General features: G+C 47.7%; 2 protein-coding genes across 6 annotated transcripts; one reads left to right on the plus strand and one right to left on the minus strand.

Moving 5' to 3' along the window:
* Positions 1–592: 592 nt before the first annotated feature.
* Positions 593–1330, plus strand: LOC117890132 (copper chaperone for superoxide dismutase-like). Its single transcript, XM_034794819.1, has 3 exons — positions 593–607; positions 651–1250; positions 1292–1330. The coding sequence occupies exons 1-3, from the start codon at positions 593–595 to the stop codon at positions 1328–1330; spliced, it is 654 nt and encodes a 217-aa protein (XP_034650710.1).
* Positions 1331–1742: 412 nt separating this feature from the next.
* LOC117890120 (nuclear pore membrane glycoprotein 210-like) lies at positions 1743–19386 on the minus strand. 5 transcript variants are annotated; one of them, XM_034794795.1, is made up of 19 exons: positions 19092–19385; positions 17906–18968; positions 16489–17850; positions 15678–16428; positions 15291–15608; positions 14902–15033; positions 14606–14805; positions 14193–14456; positions 13782–13907; positions 13527–13629; positions 12990–13111; positions 12834–12932; positions 12547–12777; positions 12323–12472; positions 5875–6027; positions 4943–5078; positions 3382–3432; positions 2324–2380; positions 1743–2248 (listed from the first exon to the last, which is right to left on the minus strand). In XM_034794795.1, exons 1-19 carry the CDS (start codon positions 19247–19249, stop codon positions 2112–2114), a joined length of 5613 nt encoding a protein of 1870 aa, XP_034650686.1. In that variant the 5' UTR covers positions 19250–19385; the 3' UTR covers positions 1743–2111. The 5 variants fall into 5 exon arrangements, with proteins under 5 accessions (XP_034650686.1, XP_034650685.1, XP_034650684.1 ...); XM_034794794.1 differs by having other exon boundaries at positions 12323–12469; positions 12544–12777; positions 13782–13901; positions 14187–14456; XM_034794793.1 differs by having other exon boundaries at positions 12323–12469; positions 12544–12777; positions 19092–19384.
* Positions 19387–19545: the final 159 nt, after the last annotated feature.

Here is a 19545-nt window from a genome sequence, read left to right on the forward strand (position 1 = left end):
GTCAGAAGCAGAGGACACAAACTGCGCGAAGCAGAGTATGAAAGAGAGAATGTGAAAAAAACAAATATAAGCTGCGGGACGGGGTGGGTTTAGCCACCGCAAATTAATTTCTTCATTCTGGATAAATTAATGGTCCAATCGAATCTCAATTTGGTGATCTGATAGATATGGTCATTCCCTACGGAATGGCGTTTTTAGTTTTCTGTTATCTTCAAAATTTGGGAGGTTTTCGCACTTTTGCGGGGGCGGGGCTCATTTTTGAAAAACACTGGTTTCAGTGTGAGCATACAGCAGTCTGTGGCAAAATATAGTGGCTCTAGCTCTCATAGTCTCTGAGAACTAGCCGACAAACAAGACGGACAGACGGACAGACAGACATGGCTCAATCGACTCGGCTATTGATGCTGATCAAGAATATATATACTTTATGGGGTCGGAGACGTTTCCTTCTGTGAGTTACATACATATGTACATTCACTTTCTGCACAAATACAATATACCCTATTTACTCTTCGAGTACCGGGTATAAAAATAAATGAACTTTGTTTATCATTATTCATTATTAGTCGGCACTTTGTTCATTGGTTTAGAAATGAGTTCTGTTAAGGTAACTATTTGCGGAGAAGACATGCGCGACATTTGCAGTTCAGATGAAAAAGGGGGACGAAGCCTATGCAAACACACTGCGAAAGGCTCTGGATGGTTTGGGTGAAGTGGATGTCGACTTGAAAGAGGGACGTGTGATCGTTCAGACTGAGAGTCCGTCGTCAGAGGTGCACGATAAGATTGAGGCCACCGGACGAAAGGCTGTGCTGTCGGGATTTGGCGGACAGTCGGCAGTTGCTCTGATCAACACAACCGGCAGTGTGGTGGACCGAACGCCTGTCCAAGGCGTTGTACGGTTTACTGCCATCAGTGCAAAGAAGCCTGGCGTTTTGGTGGATGTCGTAGTGGATGGCCTGGAGCCGGGATTGCACGGCTTCCACATACACGAAAGTGGCGATGTTTCCCTAGGGTGTGCCTCTGTTGGCGACCACTATAATCCGCGTCAGTCGCGTCACGGCAGCCCAGAAGCATCGCGTTCAGAACGGCAGGCTGGCGACTTAGGCAATCTACGTGCTGATGAGAGTGGACGGGCAAAGATCCGGATCGTGGATGCCGAGCTGGAGGTGGCGGAGATTATCGGAAGGGCCGTTGTTATAACATCCAGTGCTGACGATCTTGGACTTGGTGCAAACGACCAAAGTCTGATTAACCCATACTATATTTTGATTGTATGTGCATATTTCACTTCAGAATCGCCTGCGGGATAATTGCTCGCTCGGCGTGAATAATGGATAACTTTAAGAGAATCTGTGCCTGTGGTGGCGTTACACTTTGTAATGAACGCAACAAACCTCTGGCTGGAAAGGAGCGCTCCCAAAAGCTTTCAGTGTTTCACATTCACCTCTGACTCTGAGTGGCATACTTCCTTGATTCTTTTCTATTTAGAAATGCTTATAACAAAAATCGGGGCGCGCTTTTGAGAGTCGGAGCGGGAAACATGCAGAAAGAAAATGCTTACAAATTTGCTCTCGGGTACTCCGATGGCACTTTAAAGACAAAGAGCAAGAGAAAGTGAAAGAGCGGCAGAGTAATTGAAGTGCCTTTGCACGTGCCCGACAGCCATTGTTTCTGAAGATCTCAGCGGTGGGGTAGCGAAAGGTTACCCGAAAAGCAACCCGTTGAATGCTGATTTCTGCTTTAAAGACGAGCACACTTCACTCTTCATCTTTTATTTAATCTCTTATTTTAGGATTTTTAACACATAAATACTTCTTAACGATCTGATTTCAAAGAAAAAGATACATTGTACTTTGGCTATGTTACACTTTAACTTATCTACAGACTAGACATACATAATAGACCTACAGACGCAAGGAAAATCGAAAAAAATTTCAACCAAACTACGAGTATTGTTCTAAACAAAAAAAAAAAAGGAGGCTTGACATTGCCTTGAAGGATGAGCTTATCAAAAGCATGACGTAAAAATAATATAAATAATTTGTGCAATCGCAGATAGTTCCTATCAAACTTCAAGGCCAATATCTTTCCACCGTTTTAAGTTCAATTTAGTTAAAACGAGGCGAATTTCCGGATCTGTTTGCGGAGCTGAGCCGCGGACTGCCGTAAACATACGAGTCCATTGAGTTGTCCAAATGGTCCCTTCGACTGCTATGAGAATAATTCCGGCGAATAGATGACGAGTCTAAAAAAATATCAAAAGCATATCAAAGCTCATGGCATCAATCATTATTTGGAATATAATCAATCCACAACTTACCGTCAAATACATTTGGACTTGCAGTGGGACTGTTTTTGGATTTCTGCATCTGGAAAACTTTAAGATAAAATGAGATTTAAAACTTAGGAAGCAGAGTCAAAATTGCCGGGGAAATCGGGTTTACCCGACACATTTCCCCTAGGGAGCATCATCGATACCCTCACTCTTGGTGACCTAAGCAAGACCCAAGCATGTAATTAGTCCTTGTAGCCTGTTAGTCACTTGCGTATGTGAGGAGACGGCATTTTTGCCAGCACTGGGCGGAACAACAAAAAATGTAGCTATTGAAATTAGTGTGAAAATTAATGGCGGGAAGCCACTGGACGCGGGACGCGAGTGAGTCGACTTACTGGCCTCGCAAACCCCGTGTGGGCTGGGAGAAATCGAGAGTAATTAGACTAATTTCGTAATTAAGGTAATTCGAGATTGCGCAATGCAGGGTCCCTCCGTTGAGGAGAAAGCTAACAAAAAGCAACAGACAATTACGCTCGGGTTTCCAGAGGATCACCTTTGAACTGTAGAATATTATATCTAGAATAGATAGATTTCTGGACAGAGTGCAAACTCCGACCGGCATCCGTTGGGGTCGCTATTGAGTGCTTTGCATTTAAATGAGTTGCCAGTGAGGATTGGCACGCTTTGAGCCGGTGCATCAGCAGGCAGCGCCTTTCTGTGGGTCGCTCTGCAGTTCCATCACGATGGACGCGACCCGAAAAAAATGCTTGAAAATCAAAGTTAAAGTCAAAAATAAGAAATTCTGTAAATGCTGCTAACGCGGCTGATGATGATAGTGCAAAGACGTCGCCTTTTATCGCTCGGGTTGCCATCGCTAAAGATGCTTTTTGGTATTCATGCACAAAATTACTAAAAACTTGAAACTAATAGAGTAGTGTAGCCAAAGTTGTGCGTGGCTGCTGCTGCCTGCCTAACATGCCTGGCTGCATGGCCTCTGTCTCCAGCAGCTGAAGCTGCTTCTCCTCCAGATGCTCCTCCTCCTCCTGCCGCTGCTGCTGCTAGCCCGGGGGCTGTGCGCACTCAAAATTATGAATTAAACTTACCCTCAGAGTTGACTTGCGTGACACCCTGCGATTGGAAGCAAGCCACGTATACTGCAATGGAGACAGAGGGTAAGAGAGAGAGAGAGTTTGTGGGAGATGGTGAGTGAGTAGAACAATAAAAAAGAAAAAATAGTTTTGGCGATACACATGTACGCGCAGAGTCATTCTATGGGCCCCAACGCATGGGAGACGCAATTAATGGATGTAGTCTGCTTTTGCTTTTGCTGTTGCTGCATTGCTACTTTGCTGCATTTGTTTACGCACACCGTCCTGTCCTAAGCCAAACAGAACCAAAACTTCTTGTCAGTGTTGGGAGTTTGGACAGCGAACAAGGTAAGCACCAAGCCAAGCTGGTTTCTGGTTTTTATACCCGGTACTCGAAGAGTAAATAGGGTATATTGTATTTGTGCACAAAGTGAATGTATGTAACGCACAGAAGGAAACGTCTCCGACCCCATAAAGTATATATATTCTTGATCAGCATCAATAGCCGAGTCGATTGAGCCATGTCTGTCTGTCCGTCCGTCTGTCCGTCTGTCCGTCCGTCTTGTTGAGCGCCTGGATCTCAGAGACCATAAAAGGTAGAGCCACCAAATTTTGCATCCAGACTTCTGTATGCTCACACTGTTACAAGTGTTTTTCAAAAATGAGCCAAAAACGCCATTCCGTAGGGAATGACCATATCTATCTGATCACCAAATTGGGATCCGATTGGATCATTATTATGGCCACAATGAAGAAATTAAGTTGCAGTGGCTAAACCCACCCTGTCCAGCAGCTTTTGTTGCTTTTACACATTCTCTCATTCACACTCTGCTTCGCGCAGTGGCAGAGGCCTCTTCCCCTGACACGTCTCTGACTCATCCCCTGCCACGACTCTGCCGCTGCCTCTGCCCTGACTCTGCAGTGTGTGTCTCTAGGGGAGGGTTGCGAGCTAAAGGAGCGTGTTGGCGTGAGTAGTGTTGTTGATGTAGATGACAGATGAAGAGAAAATGTAAAATTTGACAAATAACCGCTAAGGTGCAGATGTAGTACTGAGTACCGGGTATAAGAGTTGTGACGCGGCTTAAGACGCGTCTCACAACGTTCCTCCTCGTTTAGTTGTCTTGTGCTGTGTTTTGTTGTGTTTCTCCCTTTTTTGTATTGGGTGTAAAGTGTTTTCGAAGCTGGCCTGGTGCAAACAAGCCAGAAGTACATTGAAAAATGGAAAAAGAGTGAGTCCTAAAAGGGAAGACAATGCCACAGACCCCAGACTCAGCTCGATTGCCGTACAGTCTGCGGATACTGCTACGTGTGTAAAAATGCAGGAAAATGGCCAAGGTTTAACCAAGCGATGTCCCAATTTGCGATTAACTGCAAACAACCGCAACAACAGCAGCAGCAAAAAAAGCAACAGAAACAGACACAGAAACTTCAGACTCCAAGTTCTGTCTCAGTCAAGTCTTTCCTATGATTTATGATGTTTCGGCTCTAACAAAGCCAAGCCAATCCGGGCAGAATTTAGTTTTGTGCATAATTTACTTGGTCAATAAAATTAACGATATTATTTAGTTAGACTCACCCCATATCGAGATGATTACAATCACAGTCGTGGTGAGGAGGAATCCAATATTCTCTACCAGACGATAAAACAGAGGTCCGCCATAGGGACGGTCCGCGCACTTCTGGGCCAGCATTGTGCTGCCCGCAATGGGTATCTGTAATGACAAATAAGCAAACGGAATTATAAGCAGACAATGCTAATCCTAATCCAATCTCACTACAATCCACTACAACCACTACTAATCAGAAGTAAGTTTCAGGCGATGCGGCCATAAACATCTGCAAGATACTTTCGCTCCTCTCCGAATGACCCAACAACGTATCGACTTATAGGCCAAAATTTATTGGCAGTGCAGTGTCCCCCAGCGTTGGATGCTACAATAGCCAGGACACAGCCACAAAGCTAACGATTCTGCCTTTGTTTATAGGCAAAACGGTTGCAGATACCGTTTATAGGTCGAGAAATTTATGTAATTTCGCCAAAGGTTGAGCAAGACAGACGTCATTCCGTCATTGAAAAAACGCAGCAGTTCATTCACCAACTAACGGATACTCCCAGAGTAGAAGACCCATGGAACCTTCATAGATGTTGATAGCTGTACTACAGATTTATATTTCTTGAAGCTATGACGACATTCCTCTTCTAGGGTCTGACATCATGTCCCCGTCCCAGTCGCTCTGCCTATTACATCTATTCGCGAAAACGATATGCCCAAAACACCCAAGGATCAGGCATATGTGCATACATACCCACGCGTAGTCTAAGCTTTTTTTTTCTTTTGGTGAAATATAACTACATAAATCGTTATCGTGTTTTCTGGTATCTTTGGCACAACAACTTACAGGAACTTCTATGTATTCATTTACTCTCTCTCCCAGTCTATTGTTTTGCTATAATAGATTCTGATTCTACAGCACTGGAGTCGGGGCTGGAGTCATAAAATATCGTACCTCAATGATCTGCTCCGTTTCCGGGGATTCGATTAGTACGTAAAAGTGTTCATCCATCGGAAAGTCCTCGAAGAATCGCAAACTATATTTGCTAATGCCATGGCCGTGCTCAAGGAAGTCCACAGAAAAGTATTTGCTGGTCGATGATTTGACCTGTCCATAGATTAAATTCATTAATTTTATTAATTTAAATTTAGATTTTCGATGATAAATTAGTGTGGGCGCAGAAAAGATATATGTACATTTATTTATTTTGATTCCCTATTCAACATGTATAGTTGCCCCATATTCCACGCTAAAAGCTTCCAAGGAAATTCAATAAGCGTTTATTAGCATCCAACGCAAAAAGGGAGAAGCATTGCATTGTGTTGAAATGAATTTTGATATCTGAATGTGCTGCAAAATTATTTAATTCAAAATAAAATCTCACACTTTTGTGTGCATTTGCTTGAAACTTCAAATATATATTGCATGTCCGACGAATCCAATGAGCATGAGGTGGCTCAAGGGGGCCTAGCTGAGGCCACCGTACGGGTCGCAGGTTGCGGATAGCGAACGGCCTACCTTGTTTAGGTAGGTCAGCTGTGAATAAGCGGAAATAAACAGCCCCGGACAGCCAGCGGGTGTTCGCGAAGTAGCAACACTGACGATGCGCTTGTGGTGCCGCCTCGTATAAGTAGCTCGCACACTTCCCCTCCCCACACAATACCTACCCACGAAACACCCACCCACCTCAAACCGGGCCGGACTTAGGTGTCATTCGACCCGTGTCGAGAGTCATTCTGGCTGGGGTCCCGGTATAAAAACTAACCCAGTCGTGAACGGAGAGCTTAGGGAAATGGCAGCCCCCTGTTCTAATGATGCCTTACCCAGGCAACGTGGATCTCTGCCTGGGCTGGCCGTTCCCCTTCTCTGCATCTCGTGGGATCAGAATGGAAAAAAATAAAAATGGAAATAATAAGAAAAATAAAAAAAAAACGAGAAAAAAGTCACAACTTTTATACCCGGCACTCAGTACTACATCTGCAACTTAGCGGTTATTTGTCAAATTTTACATTTTTTCTTCATCTGTCATCTACATCAACAACACTACTCACGCCAACACGCTCCTTTAGCTCGCCATGCTCCCCTAGAGACACACTTTGCAGAGTCAGGGCAGACGCAGCGGCAGAGACGTGAGGGGCAGAGGCCATAAACTGCGCGAAGCAGAGTGTGCTGCTATAAGCTGCGGGACGGGGTGGGTTTGGCCACTGAAGGCAGAATCCCCAGAAGCCAGTGGAAGTGGGTGGAAGCGGCATTGGCCGACCGCTGCTTCGAACTACTGGACAAGGACCCCGGCCCACCTCCAGTCTGCAAAGACATGGGATGGTTCCAGGGGAACACCAAAATAATAGCCTGTGAAGACGAACGCTCCGTGCAGATATACAAAGCAGCGGTAGCGCAGGTTGGGGAAGTTTACCCAGGCGCAAACTTGCAGCAGTCGACTGGAGCGAGGTGCCCAGTCGGCCGAGAGCCAGAATCTGGGTGCCGGCCTCCATAAAGGAGCCAGAACGCATCCTGCAAATGTTGCAGCGATGCAACCCAAACCTTCCAACAGCGGATTGGAAGGTGGTTAAAGTTGAAGCGACGCAAGGCCCCACAAACCAGGCCATCGTCGTGATCAACAAAGAGTCGCTGGCCCCTAAAGGAGCAAAAAGAAGAGGACAATTTCGGGTTCAGCGCCGTCACCATAAAGGTATATAAGTCGGATGCAGCGGCCGGGGCGCGTCCTGTCGACAACCCAGTCGAGCAGGAGGTTGCCTCGGAGATCGAAGCACCCGACAACGAGCTGGACTTAGCCAACGAAAATGACTCCCTAGAGTCGGAGCTGATGCTCGAATTCGAGGCAATGTGCCGAAATGAGAGCTCCGGCGACTCAGACGCCGACAATACAGTGGTGGAGATATGCAAGGATCCCTCTGAGGCTTCTTCAGATAAATCTCCACCACTGTAAAGCAGCGACTGCTGCCCTCCTACTCCGCTTGGAATCGAGCGGAGGCGACGTAGTCCTAATCCAGGAGCCTTGAATAGTTGGAGATACGGTTTGTGGATTAGCGACGAAGGACTACAAGCTGATTGTAGCACCAAAAGAAGGTAAAATTTGTACCTGCACTTTAGCCAGAAAGCACATAAACATCTTTTTGCTCCACAATTATAGCGATGGCGATAACACAGCAGCTAGCCTAGAGCTGCAAGGGACACACCTCAGAGTGGTGTCGTCCTATATGGCTCACGACCATAGTGACCCTCCCAGTGACCTCGTCCGCAGGATTGCCAGCGAAAGCAAGATGTCAAACACAGGCCTACGCCAACGCTCACCATACCCAATGGGGAAGCTCGGACATAAATGTGAGGGGTGAGTCACTTTTCAGCTTCATCCTAAACTCTAATATGGTCCTATGTAATCAGGGAAACGACCCTACCTTCATTATAAAGAACCGACAGGAGGTCATAGACCTTACCCTAGTGTCCCACAACACACTGGGATTAGTTAAGGGCTGGAGAGCCAAAAACAGCAACGAGGACAAACTATGGGCAAACTACACGTCCAGTCTTGCCCTATATAAAAAATAAACTAGGAGAGCGAAAAGAGCCTCCTGGCCAAAATTCTGTACTGAGATCGAGGAGACGGCAGACGCCGCAAGGCTGCGCAAGATCCTCTCAAAAACAAATACCTCTGTAGGATACATCAAGAGTACAGATGGTACTCCAGCAAGGAGTCCCTACACATCCTGCTCGATACTGACTTCCAAAGGTGCACAACCACCGAACCACCTGAACGCCCCGGTGAAAGCCCAACCATCTCGATGGCGCACCTCCTCACAAAACGGAATATCTGCTGGACGGTGAACAGCTTCAAACCGTTGAAATCGCCAGGGCCAGACAAGGTCATCCTAGCTCAACTTCAGAAGGCTTCAAGAAGATACTAAATGTAGGAAAGATCCCTAAGGCATGGCTCAAGGCAGAAATTGTCTTCATCCCGAAAGCGGGAAAAGCCTCCGACTCAACGGCAAAGGACTTCAGACCGATAAGTCTAACCTCCTTTCTCCTAAAAACATTCGAAAGAATAGTCGGGAACGGCCCTACATGAAGTAATTTCAGGTGTAGAGAAAGCTCTACACCTTAAGGAATACTCCCTAGCGGCCTAGGGCCACAAATGACCACAAAACTAGCGCGACTGTCAGAATGGACTAGATCGTGCGGATTGGGTGTAAATGCCTCGAAAACGGAACTTGTACTATTTACTAACAAGTACAAAACCCCGCCACTTAACCCCCCAACATTAAACAAATGTAGGTTAACCTTTAGCGACAGTGCCAGTTACCTTGGGTAACAGGAAGTTAAAGTGGAACCTAAATACGAAAGAAAGAGTGAAGAAGGCCAGAATAGCTCTATACACCTGCAAAAAAGTCATTGGACTAAAATGGGGCATGAACCTACGTATAGTTCAATGGATATACCAAGCTGTAGTCAAACCAATACTGCTCTACGGAGTCACAGTTTGGTGGCCAGCTCTGTCAAAAAAGACAATCACCGCTCAACTGGCAAAAGTCCAACGAACGGCCACTCTTTGCATCAGCGGCGCTCTCCGCACCACACCAAATGATGTACTAAATGCCATCCTATGCCTGCAGGGCATTGACCTTGCGGGGAAGGAACAAGCAGCACGGGCAGCAATACGTGCGAGACTCGGACCAATGGACGTCACGACCCTATGGTCACTCGGCGATCCTTAGGGACACTAACATAGTACCTCATAGAACTGACTATTGCGTTCCCAGAGAGCACAGCCACCCCCTTTGAGGCTATAATCCCCCGTAGAGAGGAATGGATCGAGGGCACACCTGGCCCAAAGGGGGCAATAAACATCTTTACAGATGGATCCAAACTTGATAACAAAGTTGGCGGAGGAATTTACTCCGGGCAACTAAATATGAGGCATTCTTTCCGCCTTCCAGTTCTCTGCAGTGTCTTCCAAGCGGAAGTCATTGCGATAGATGAGGCGCTAAGGTGCCTTTAAGAGGTCTCCGTCGCGGCTACTCACTTAAATATCTATAGTGACAGCCAGGCGGCACTGAAATCACTAAGCGCAATTTCGTCGAATTAGACCACAGTGGCAAATTGTCGCAAATCTCTACATGAGATGGCAATGCAATATGCTATTAGCATAATATGGGTCCCGGGACACCAGGACATTGAAGGCAACTGCATAGCAGACGCGTTGGCCAGATCCGGCACTACACTCCCCCTTAGCCAAGATAAGGAGGAAATACGTATGCCAATGGCCACTTGCAAGCTCAAAATAAAGGAGTACTATACCCTGCAAACAAACAACAGATGGCAAATGGTCCCAAGATGTCGCATCACTCGACAAACGTGGCCAGACATCTCGAAAAAACGCACCGCTGAACTATGTAAACTCAGCAGACATAGGTGCAGTGTAGTCATTCGCTCTCTCACAGGGCATTGGCTGATAGGCAACCACGCAAATAGGCTGGGTGCCCCCCATAACGACCTCTGTCGCAGCTGTAGAGACGAGGATGAGGAGGAAACAGTAGAACATCTGTTCTGCTCCTGTCCGGCTCTCAGTAGAAGGAGAATAAAATATCTAGGCTCACTTTTTCTTAACGACATTTCAGACATGTCTACTAAAGGCCCCAGGAAGATAGCAAACTTTGTGAGAGCATCTGGATGGGAGCACTGCTGACATCGTGACAAACGGGAGGAGAAGAGGAATTAGATCCAAGCGGAATTAAAACGGTAACCTATTGCATGTTGAGCACGGGTTCGTGACTGGCCATTGGCGGACCATCTCCTAATAGCAATTTCCAGCCGCCACCCGAGGAGGAGTATATTTTGGGCATTGTTACTTGCCACCTGCTAGGCAAAAGAACAGACAAGTATCTTTTGAAATGGATAACATTTGCCCAACACTATGAACTCTCCCAATGAAAGGCTGCTGGCAGGCGGCACTACAATTCGAGCCTGGAACGAGAAGGGACGTGTGAGACGCTTCTTACGCGTCACAACCTTTATACCTTGCACTCAGTACTACATCTGCACCTTAGCGGTGTTTTGTCAAATTTTAAATTTTTTCTTCATCTGTCATCTACATCTACAACACTTCTCACACTTCCCTAGACCCACACACTGTAGACTCGCGGCAGAGGCAGTGGCCGCACACAGCAGAAGCAGAGTGTGAATGAGAAAATGTGAAAAAAACAAATATAACCGTTATTTCCCACAAATACAATATACCCTATTTACTCTTCGAGTACCGGGTATAATAAATATTTAAATCAAATTTCATTTACAAAAAGTAATCTCATCAAAAAGTATCTGAGCTTCTTGCAGCATTTTGTGGCATCAAATCAAGAGAGAAAGTAAATACATAGCTGCACTAACTGAACTTTAATCTATTTTCTCACAAAAAAACGCATCTGTTTGTAGATTTCTGCCACATTTTAATTAATAATATCTGAAATTAATTATTCAATTTGCAGAACATTCAGTGGGGCAGTAGTGGCTCGACTTTGGGATTCCCTGAACTTTTAAGTAATTGTCAATTGGTAAAAGGTTTTTTTTTGTTAATTAAAACGTTAAATGCAAAAGTTTAAGAGAGGAACAATTTTGTAGGACATATGACGTTGAAGACGTCTGCGTCTAATAATAAACACTTGAAAAAAATATCGACGTTGAGAGCGGTCACACACAGTCGTCTGTTTGAGAATGTGAATTTTAATAAAATGTGGCTAGTGCACTGAAATTGACAGCCACATAATTTGTCTTCTGCGGTCTGTCCCCTGTGTGGGGGGAGACAACGCAGTGGTGGAGGAGCACAGAACAGTAGGATCAATGAACAGAAAGGACGGATGGACGGACCACTTTCGAGTTGCTTGCCCCCGATTCTCAGATGAGTACTGCACCAATAAAACGCTCAATTGCACCAGATACAAACACAGACCGCTCAAACAATGCAGAGCACCCACCACCACCCGAATGACCGAACGGACAATGGCCATTGCATCTCGATGACAGCTGCTAAGCGCCCATCGACTCCCAGTGGCCACTCCAGAACAAACTTTGCAGTTGGTGCTCTTTCAGTGGCGAACTGAGCTTTCAAGTGCCACTTTTAAATTCATGGAACAGTATTCGGCTGGCCTGCCCCTTCGCTCTGTTGAATTAGAAGAGCACGCTCACTGGCAATGGCAGTAGCTAGAAACATCAGTGGAGTACATTGTAAAGCCATTTCCTGTATTTTATTACGGCACAGAGTGCGAGTGCTAGTGCGAGACTCTTTCGGCGCCCTCATACTTGTACTTATGATTGTCTTGCAAATAAGAGCAAAGTGCGTCCTCTCTGAACAGCCCGAAGCATGGCGGCCATTGCTTCCTTTCGACCCACTCACCTGCAGCTTGTGTAGTGCCTTGTCCAGCCCACTAATGTGCAGCTCCTGTGGTTTCAAATCGGTCACCTGCACCGATTCGGGCATCACTTTAATGCCCGGCACCAATTTCAGTGACATGGTATCCAAAACGCCGTTGGGCATCGCCGCCTGTGCACAGCAGAAGTGAGGGTTTGAAAATAGTTTGAGCTGTGTTGCCAAAAACAATAAGAACGAGCACTCACCCTCAGTTCTAAAAGGACATCGTTGGTCTTAACGACGGCAAGTAGCTCGACGAAGCTAGAGAGCAGCTCTAACCGACAGCTGTACTTCCCGCTAAAGGCATCAAACATGGGCTGTGCCTTGTAGAGCTTCAGTAGCTGCTGGCCGAGTACGTCCTTGGCCACCAAGCGACAGGTGAACACATCCACAGGAACATTGTCGAGCTGAACGGCGCACTTTGTTACGTTGTGAGCGATCTGGGAGTGAGAGAGCGTTAGCAGGAGTTACTCTGAGGAGAGTATGGTATGTATACCAGGTTGCTGCGTTTCTCGGACTGCATGTGGTTGCGCAGCACCAACTGTCCGCGATACTCAGAGCCGCTGAATTTGTCCGTCGATTTGTCAAACACAATCTGCAAGGCAAGATAAAAGGTGAGATATTTGCATATTTGCAGCAGGCACTGACTTACCGCATCCGACTCGCGCACCTCCAGATCGTACTTGATAAAGCCCCCTCGGTTGGCCTCATCGCCGCTGGTGATAACAATCTTTTCACCCAGCTTGTGGCGATGGTTCAGCACGCGGGCAATGCCTAAACAAAACGGAAATTATGGCACAAATTAATGCTTTCTTCTATCAAGTATGCTCCAACGGGTAGTGCACGTTGCCCGTTGCACATTACAACGAGGCATAAATAATATTTAGAACTCAGTCAGTAAGTAGCTCAAATTCCAAAAGAAAAGAAGCCAATTTAAATGTTCACATTTCATGATACAAAGCTTTGGGGCAGGGCGGCATTATGGACATACATTTGTATGTATGCTCCAGCCTGATTAATATTCGTTGTTTGCTTGAAGTCAACTTTAAACAACAGCCTGAAAACAGATGGCTAGTTGTTTGGGGATTTAGTTAGTTATCCCCATAATAATAATCGTAACAGTAATCACATTCAAAGTCAGAAAAGAGACAGTCCAAACTGGGGGAAAAGTGGAGCACAAACTACTCACCTGTGTGCTTATTAATCGTCACAATCTGCTCATTGGAGCTCTTCCAAATCGATGACGTTAGCGGTGAATCGAAGCAAATGATGTCGCCCACAGAGAAAATGGTCTGTGGAACCGATGATTGGATGGTTGGGAGAGACAAGAAATCGGATTGAATTATAAGAAACGTTTAGCATTACAAAATATGTGATCAGTCCTGTTGTCTGCTCACATCCTGTGGCTACATCTGCTGCACAATTAACTGCACAGCCAACTCACCTTGGTGGGGTAGATGTTCTTCGATTCAACCACGGACAGCTTGATATAGTCCTCAGCATGCTTAACGCCCGTCGTGTCCTTTAAACTGATGGAAATCATGTTGTTTGTCTCCCTTTGCAGCTGTACCTGTGTGTATAGTGGGGAGAGTCGATTGTGTATTCAAAATTAATAATGTGTTTCACTCAAGACTGCCATGACTCTCGGACTCGAGCTCTGCTTTTATACGGTGCATTAAAATGCAGAGGATTTTTTGCTGCCAGAGCTACCAGAGGCACACAGATATAAAAATTGACAAGCGAAAAGTTTTCTGTGTTTTGTTTGCCATAAAACTTTAAAAAAACCCACCCGTACCCGATTTATGTAAGTTCTATAAATGAACAGCATATGCTGGACACTGAAATGGACACTCACCGCAATTGTCAGATTATTGTCGATCTGAACATCGACCACATCCTTGGTGGCCAGATCGTAGCGCAGCCCATTGGCGTCCTCGATGTTGTGCGAGAGCTCGTTTCCCAGATTGTCGTGCAGCGACACTTTGAACAGAAAGTTCATTCCACGCGGGATTTTGTGCTCGAGCTTCTTGAATTTCATGTGGGGCAACAGCGACACCAGGATGTACTGCACGTTCTTCACCTCAATGCCGATGGGCAGATTTTGGTCCACGGTTTTGGCCTAAGCGCAAGAAAGGAAATGCAATTTAGCAATTTAGGAATTTCAAAAAAAGTCACATTTTGGTTTTTGGCACACCAAATCACACACACATGAGTGGAACGGGTACACAAGCAGCACACACACCCACACACACACACAGAAACACTTACAATTATCAGATCCCGGCCGAGAGTGTCCTTTGTGTGGACAATGCCATCTGGCGTCACGCTAACAATGCCGCTGCTCTGCTCATCCAGCTTATAGACCGCATCGCCCATGTTGGACTTCAGCTGAAGCGTGCTGCGGGGCGCCGCCAGAATCGAGTCCATTTTGATGGGCTTGGGTCCGAGCAGCTCCAGTGTTTTGAAAACTGCGATAACATTTTCATTTTGCGGTGCCATTGTCAGATAGAGTTAGACTTAGAGAAATGTGAGGCAGTGAGAGATTCAGCCAAATGGACACTTACCAATTAGCTCCACGCTGGTGGCGGGCAGTTTTGTGCCATCTGCCAGTCTCACTGACGCTGTGATTGTGACCTTGCCGGGATTCATTGCCCGCACTCGAACCGATATTAGGTCGCCGCTCTGGTACTCAATTCCTGTGGAAGAAACGACATTAAAGTGTTAGAATGTGGGACCAACAAAGAGAGTAGTGATCAGACGACACACAAATGTATGTTCCGTATCTGTTCCTGCACTGGAGCTCAACCATGCAGGCTCATCGGAGAACATTTCGATGTTCGTTCTACGTGCACTGGGTGGACATTGGGCTGAGATCTTTTGGCCGCAATGCCGTATCGGGGCACGGTAAATGTAAACGTAAATGTATTGAGTCTTATTGAGACACACAACCCACCCGCTGCGGTAAACACATTGAAGATCTCCACAACATCCGGCTGACTGACTGTCCAGGTGATCCTCAAGTCCTCCAGCGTACCCAGCACCATGGGCGAGAAGTCCGGCTGGCCCCATAGGGTGGCGGGCATGACGGCGCCACTGCGAATGCGGACGAGCGGTGTGCGGATTTGCACAGCCTTCAAGGCAGCAACACGGACCTCGATGGTGTCCTGCGATACTACTTCATCCTTGCCAGTGACGGGGTTCTTGAGCAGGCACTTTCCGGTTATTTGGGTAGCTCCTAGTCGATGGGCCGTGACAATGGCGGAGCTCATGGCTAAGTGAAAAACACGTGAGAAAATTGGGTGAATTCGTCTCCGTAAAGGAACCTTCGATTGGTACCTACTCGCGACTTGTTCTTTTTCCACGGTGTATATCACGTTGGTATTGGGCTGGGGACCGCCCTGGTAGTAGATCTGGATGCTGCTGCCCACCACAAGTGTGGAGTCGCGCGGGTAGAGGCGGATCGGGGCAAAGACCTGGACAACGATCGCCGGGCTGGACACCTGTTGCGGCCCCTTGCCAGCCTGGAAGACTATCTTGCTTTCCCCGATATTGTTCCCAGTGATGCTGTACCGAATCTGGCCAGGCTCGAGATGGCCCTGCTCGTCCAGACGCACACTCAATATAGTCGGATCAAAGACCACCTCGGAGAGGTCGTAGACAGCCAGTTTGTTGGGATCCACGTCCAGCACATTGTCGTTGGTGTCGAAGAGTTTCACAATCGCTTCGATGGAGTTCGTGCGCTCCACCCGATCCATGCTGACCACACTGATGGAGCCGATGCCCACCACGGAGATGGACAGGACACTGTTCTCGTTCATGAGGCAGCGGTCGGCCAACTCGAGACGTGTATGGCCCAGACGAAGCGGCGTCAACAATAATATGCCAGCCTTCTCGTCGTGCACCACATTCACGATACCGGACTCGGAGAGCTCCATTTCGAAGAAGCCGCTTCCCTGGGCAATGGGGATGCGTTCTCTGTAATTGGGGGCCAGATAGACGCTGATGTGATCCTTCGGCAGCAGCGTACTGTTCACCGTGTGGAACCTAATCTCGTTCTCAATCAATGGCGTTGTAATACTACCCGTTTTCAGCTGCGTACGAGAAGTCAGTTAGTTGTTAGTTAGGAACTCCAAGTTTTTATTTCCACTTACATTCTTGACCCCAAAGGGAGGGCGTTCCGCGTAAATGTCGTGTTGGGCCAGCATCTTGTCATTGTAGCGGACCACCGTGCCCTTGATGCGGAAGTTGGGCGACACTTCACTCAGCGTGAGGACAAGCATTTCGGTGGAAGTGACATTGACGCCGTGGAGAAGATCCACTTCGGACATCTGGTGGTGGGGAATGTTGTCCACATGGTATCGCTCGTCGCCTGCGGCAAACTCCCAGTCCAGCCACAGCGAGCTGATGTTCATGAGCCTGCGATTCTTGGCGTCCTGCACCTCGATTTCGATCTCAAAGTTGTTCTCCTGACTCTTGAGATACAGCAGCTTCGAGCGGTGCTCCAGGGGACACGACTGGCGCAACACCTGTCTGGAGTATAGCTTCAGAAAGCGCGGCATTACGCAGTGCACCTTGGTTGTCACTTCAGACTTAAAGGCGACGAATTTGGACGTGGCAAGGCTGTTGTAGACGCGGTATTGGAACACCGTCTCGCCCAGCTCGCGGCACAGGATACTGAACGCGGTAATGGGGTCCTCGGCGTCCAACTCAATCTCCGACACCTTCACGACCTTGCCATTAAAGTTTGTGGCCTTTGTGAGCTCCGCCTCCAGTGTAAAGATGCGGCGTGGCCCATGCACATAGATCACGTTTCGCGACGAGCCAATGGGCAGAACCAGCTCGTTCTCCAAGGGATTCAGGACGCTCAGCGCCTCGAACACATGCAAATCGACCGTGTCCTGGAGCACTTTGTCCTGAAAGATGTACGAGACGCGCAGCGAGGTGCTGCCCACGGCGGTGGCCCGCAGTCTCAGCACATGGCACGCATCAGGAGCCAACTTCTCAGCTTCCCAGTTGTTCTCTAGCTGAAGGATGGGTTGGCTGAAGTCCAGCTGGAAGTGCAAGTTATCGCAGTTTGTGTACGGCACTTCGGAGTCGTTCGCGTGCGCGTAGACAGCTACATGCAGGAGCACGTAGTCCTTAAGGGCTGTCTCGAAGTTGTACTGCTTGATCTCGAGTCGTTGCGGCGAGAGGAAGTAGATCTGAGCCAATTGGGCGACATTCTGGTTCTTGGCCAGGGCCACCTTGACGGTGGTGTGGGCAGCCAGCAGATTTCCGTCATCATACTGCTCCTGCGTGCCAGTGGAGAGACGCATTTCGGTGGTGGCCAAACCCTGGGCATCGATTTTCAGCACTTGCTCATTGCCGGACTGCCACACATAGCTGTAGTCCCCACCAGCCGCATAGAACTGCAGCTTAAGCGGCTTTATGCTGTTCGTGTCGTAGGGCAGAATCACCTTACTGGGTCTGAGCTGCAGCTTCTCAAAGATCTGCAGCTCTGCCTCCACCGCAAGCTGCAATGGATTGAATTTCAGAAGAGAACTGGAAGGATCAATGTCATTTACTTACCTGGTCGTACATGCCGGAAATTGTGCTGACGCCCTTCTGCAGAGCTTCACCGTACAGACAGCTGCCGTTTTTTGTTTTGTTGAGGATGCCGAAAAGAGATTTGTCCAGATTGGAGTGGATGGCAAACCGGTTACCCAGCGTCACCTTTTGGCCATCTGGAGCGTAAAGGTCGAAGACCACTTCGTGCTTCTCGCCCTCCACCGTCACCCAGTTGTTGTATGGCAGGAGACTGATGCCCAGCTTATGGGGCTCTGCCACGGTCAAGAGAGCGCTGGGCCCCTTAGTGTTCTTAACGGTCTCTGGCATGTTTCTATCACGCAGCAGGATCTGGGTGCGCCCTAGTGTCTCTCCGGTTGCGGTGCTACCTCTCAAACTGGCCACCTCGGTATCCTCCACCTCGAGGAAGTATTGCTTACTTTCCGTAATGTCGTGCAGCTTGTCCATCTTCAGCTGAAGAATGCGGAAGCTAATCGAGTCTTTGTTCAGGATCGTCGCCTCGGAAGGCTCGATTATTATATTGGCCAGCACACTGATGTACACTTCCAGGGGCTTCACATTGCTGTAATCGGCATAGGGCAAGGTGATGGTTATCTTCGAAGTGCCCGTATTGATTCCCTCCAGCAGGATCATGTAGCCCTTGATGCCGACGGCTTCGAATTTCTCGAGAGCGGGTGGCACCGTGTGGAACGGGCTTTGCGAGAAGGTTAGGAATCGCATAGCGGGCGGCTTTTTGCTGTCGGGCTCCGAAATGCCCCAGTTGAACTCGATTCCCTCGAGGGTGAAGAACTCGTTGCCCTGAGAGTCGAAGGCGTGCAGCTCGAAGATCGCTGGCGCCTCCTCCAGGTAGAGCTGGCGTGTGGCAGTCCGCACGTTCAGGCAGGCAATGTTGTCCACTATCACGTCGCAGCGCAGCACTGCACCGGTGTGCACTTCTTCCGCAAACACAATGGCCGTGTTACGACGTCGCTCGCGAGTCCGCACTGTGACCACCGCCTCGTAGGCGCATTCGCTGAAGTCATGATACACAGGCATCACGGATATAAGGTCTTGGCGGGAAGACGTCCTGCGAGATATTTTTTGTAGGTTAGTAATTTGAGGTTAAAGTGCCGGTCCGGTCGGTCAAGCCGGTCGGGCCGGGAAGCCAAGGCTAGCAAGCAATTGTAGGTTAAAACGCCAGTCAACTCACCATTTGTAGCAATTTCTTTCGTCCACCTGTAAGGTGAAGTTGATGGATTTCTCTTGGAAGATGGGTAGGAGTACGCGTGGGTGGTTTAATTTGGCAGCGTCGATTAACCTATGTGCCGCGCAAATTAGCAAAAGGAAATATACGACGCTGGCTGTCATTTCGAGAAGTTAGACGCGGTCTTTCACAAGAACAATGTGATACAATGAAAAAATGTGCTTGGCTGCGTCGCTCACTTTATGTGATGCGATGCCAACTAAGATGCCAACTAATTAGCGAAAATAATAACAAATAACAAAACACGCGGAGTTTTAATAAAATAAATGCTAGGGATGCGATGTTAATATATTTGTATTTATCGATAAATCAATCTATTTTGCGGGGACACTAACCATACACCATACTAGATTCTCCATACAGTACAAGCGAAACGTCAACGCTCACTGTGCGTGGAGAG

The sequence above is a fragment of the Drosophila subobscura genome, chromosome E, assembly GCF_008121235.1.
Source record: "Drosophila subobscura isolate 14011-0131.10 chromosome E, UCBerk_Dsub_1.0, whole genome shotgun sequence".
Classification (NCBI taxonomy): Eukaryota; Metazoa; Arthropoda; class Insecta; order Diptera; family Drosophilidae; genus Drosophila; species Drosophila subobscura.

What these genes read in the sequence shown, in the direction of transcription:
- LOC117890120 (XM_034794795.1), bottom strand. Translation starts at nt 19,249, where the DNA reads ATGACAGCCAGCGTCGTATATTTCCTTTTGCTAATTTGCGCGGCACAT. An exon ending in CAATGTGTTTACCGCAGCGG is followed by an intron (nt 15,034 to 15,290) that starts GTGGGTTGTGTG and finishes TTTCTTCCACAG; the next exon opens with GAATTGAGTACCAGAGCGGC. An exon ending in CACGCAAGTCAACTCTGAGG is followed by an intron (nt 2,381 to 3,381) that starts GTAAGTTTAATT and finishes TTTATCTTAAAG; the next exon opens with TTTTCCAGATGCAGAAATCC.
- LOC117890132 (XM_034794819.1), top strand. An exon ending in GTGCAAACGACCAAAGTCTG is followed by an intron (nt 1,251 to 1,291) that starts ATTAACCCATAC and finishes TGCATATTTCAC; the next exon opens with TTCAGAATCGCCTGCGGGAT.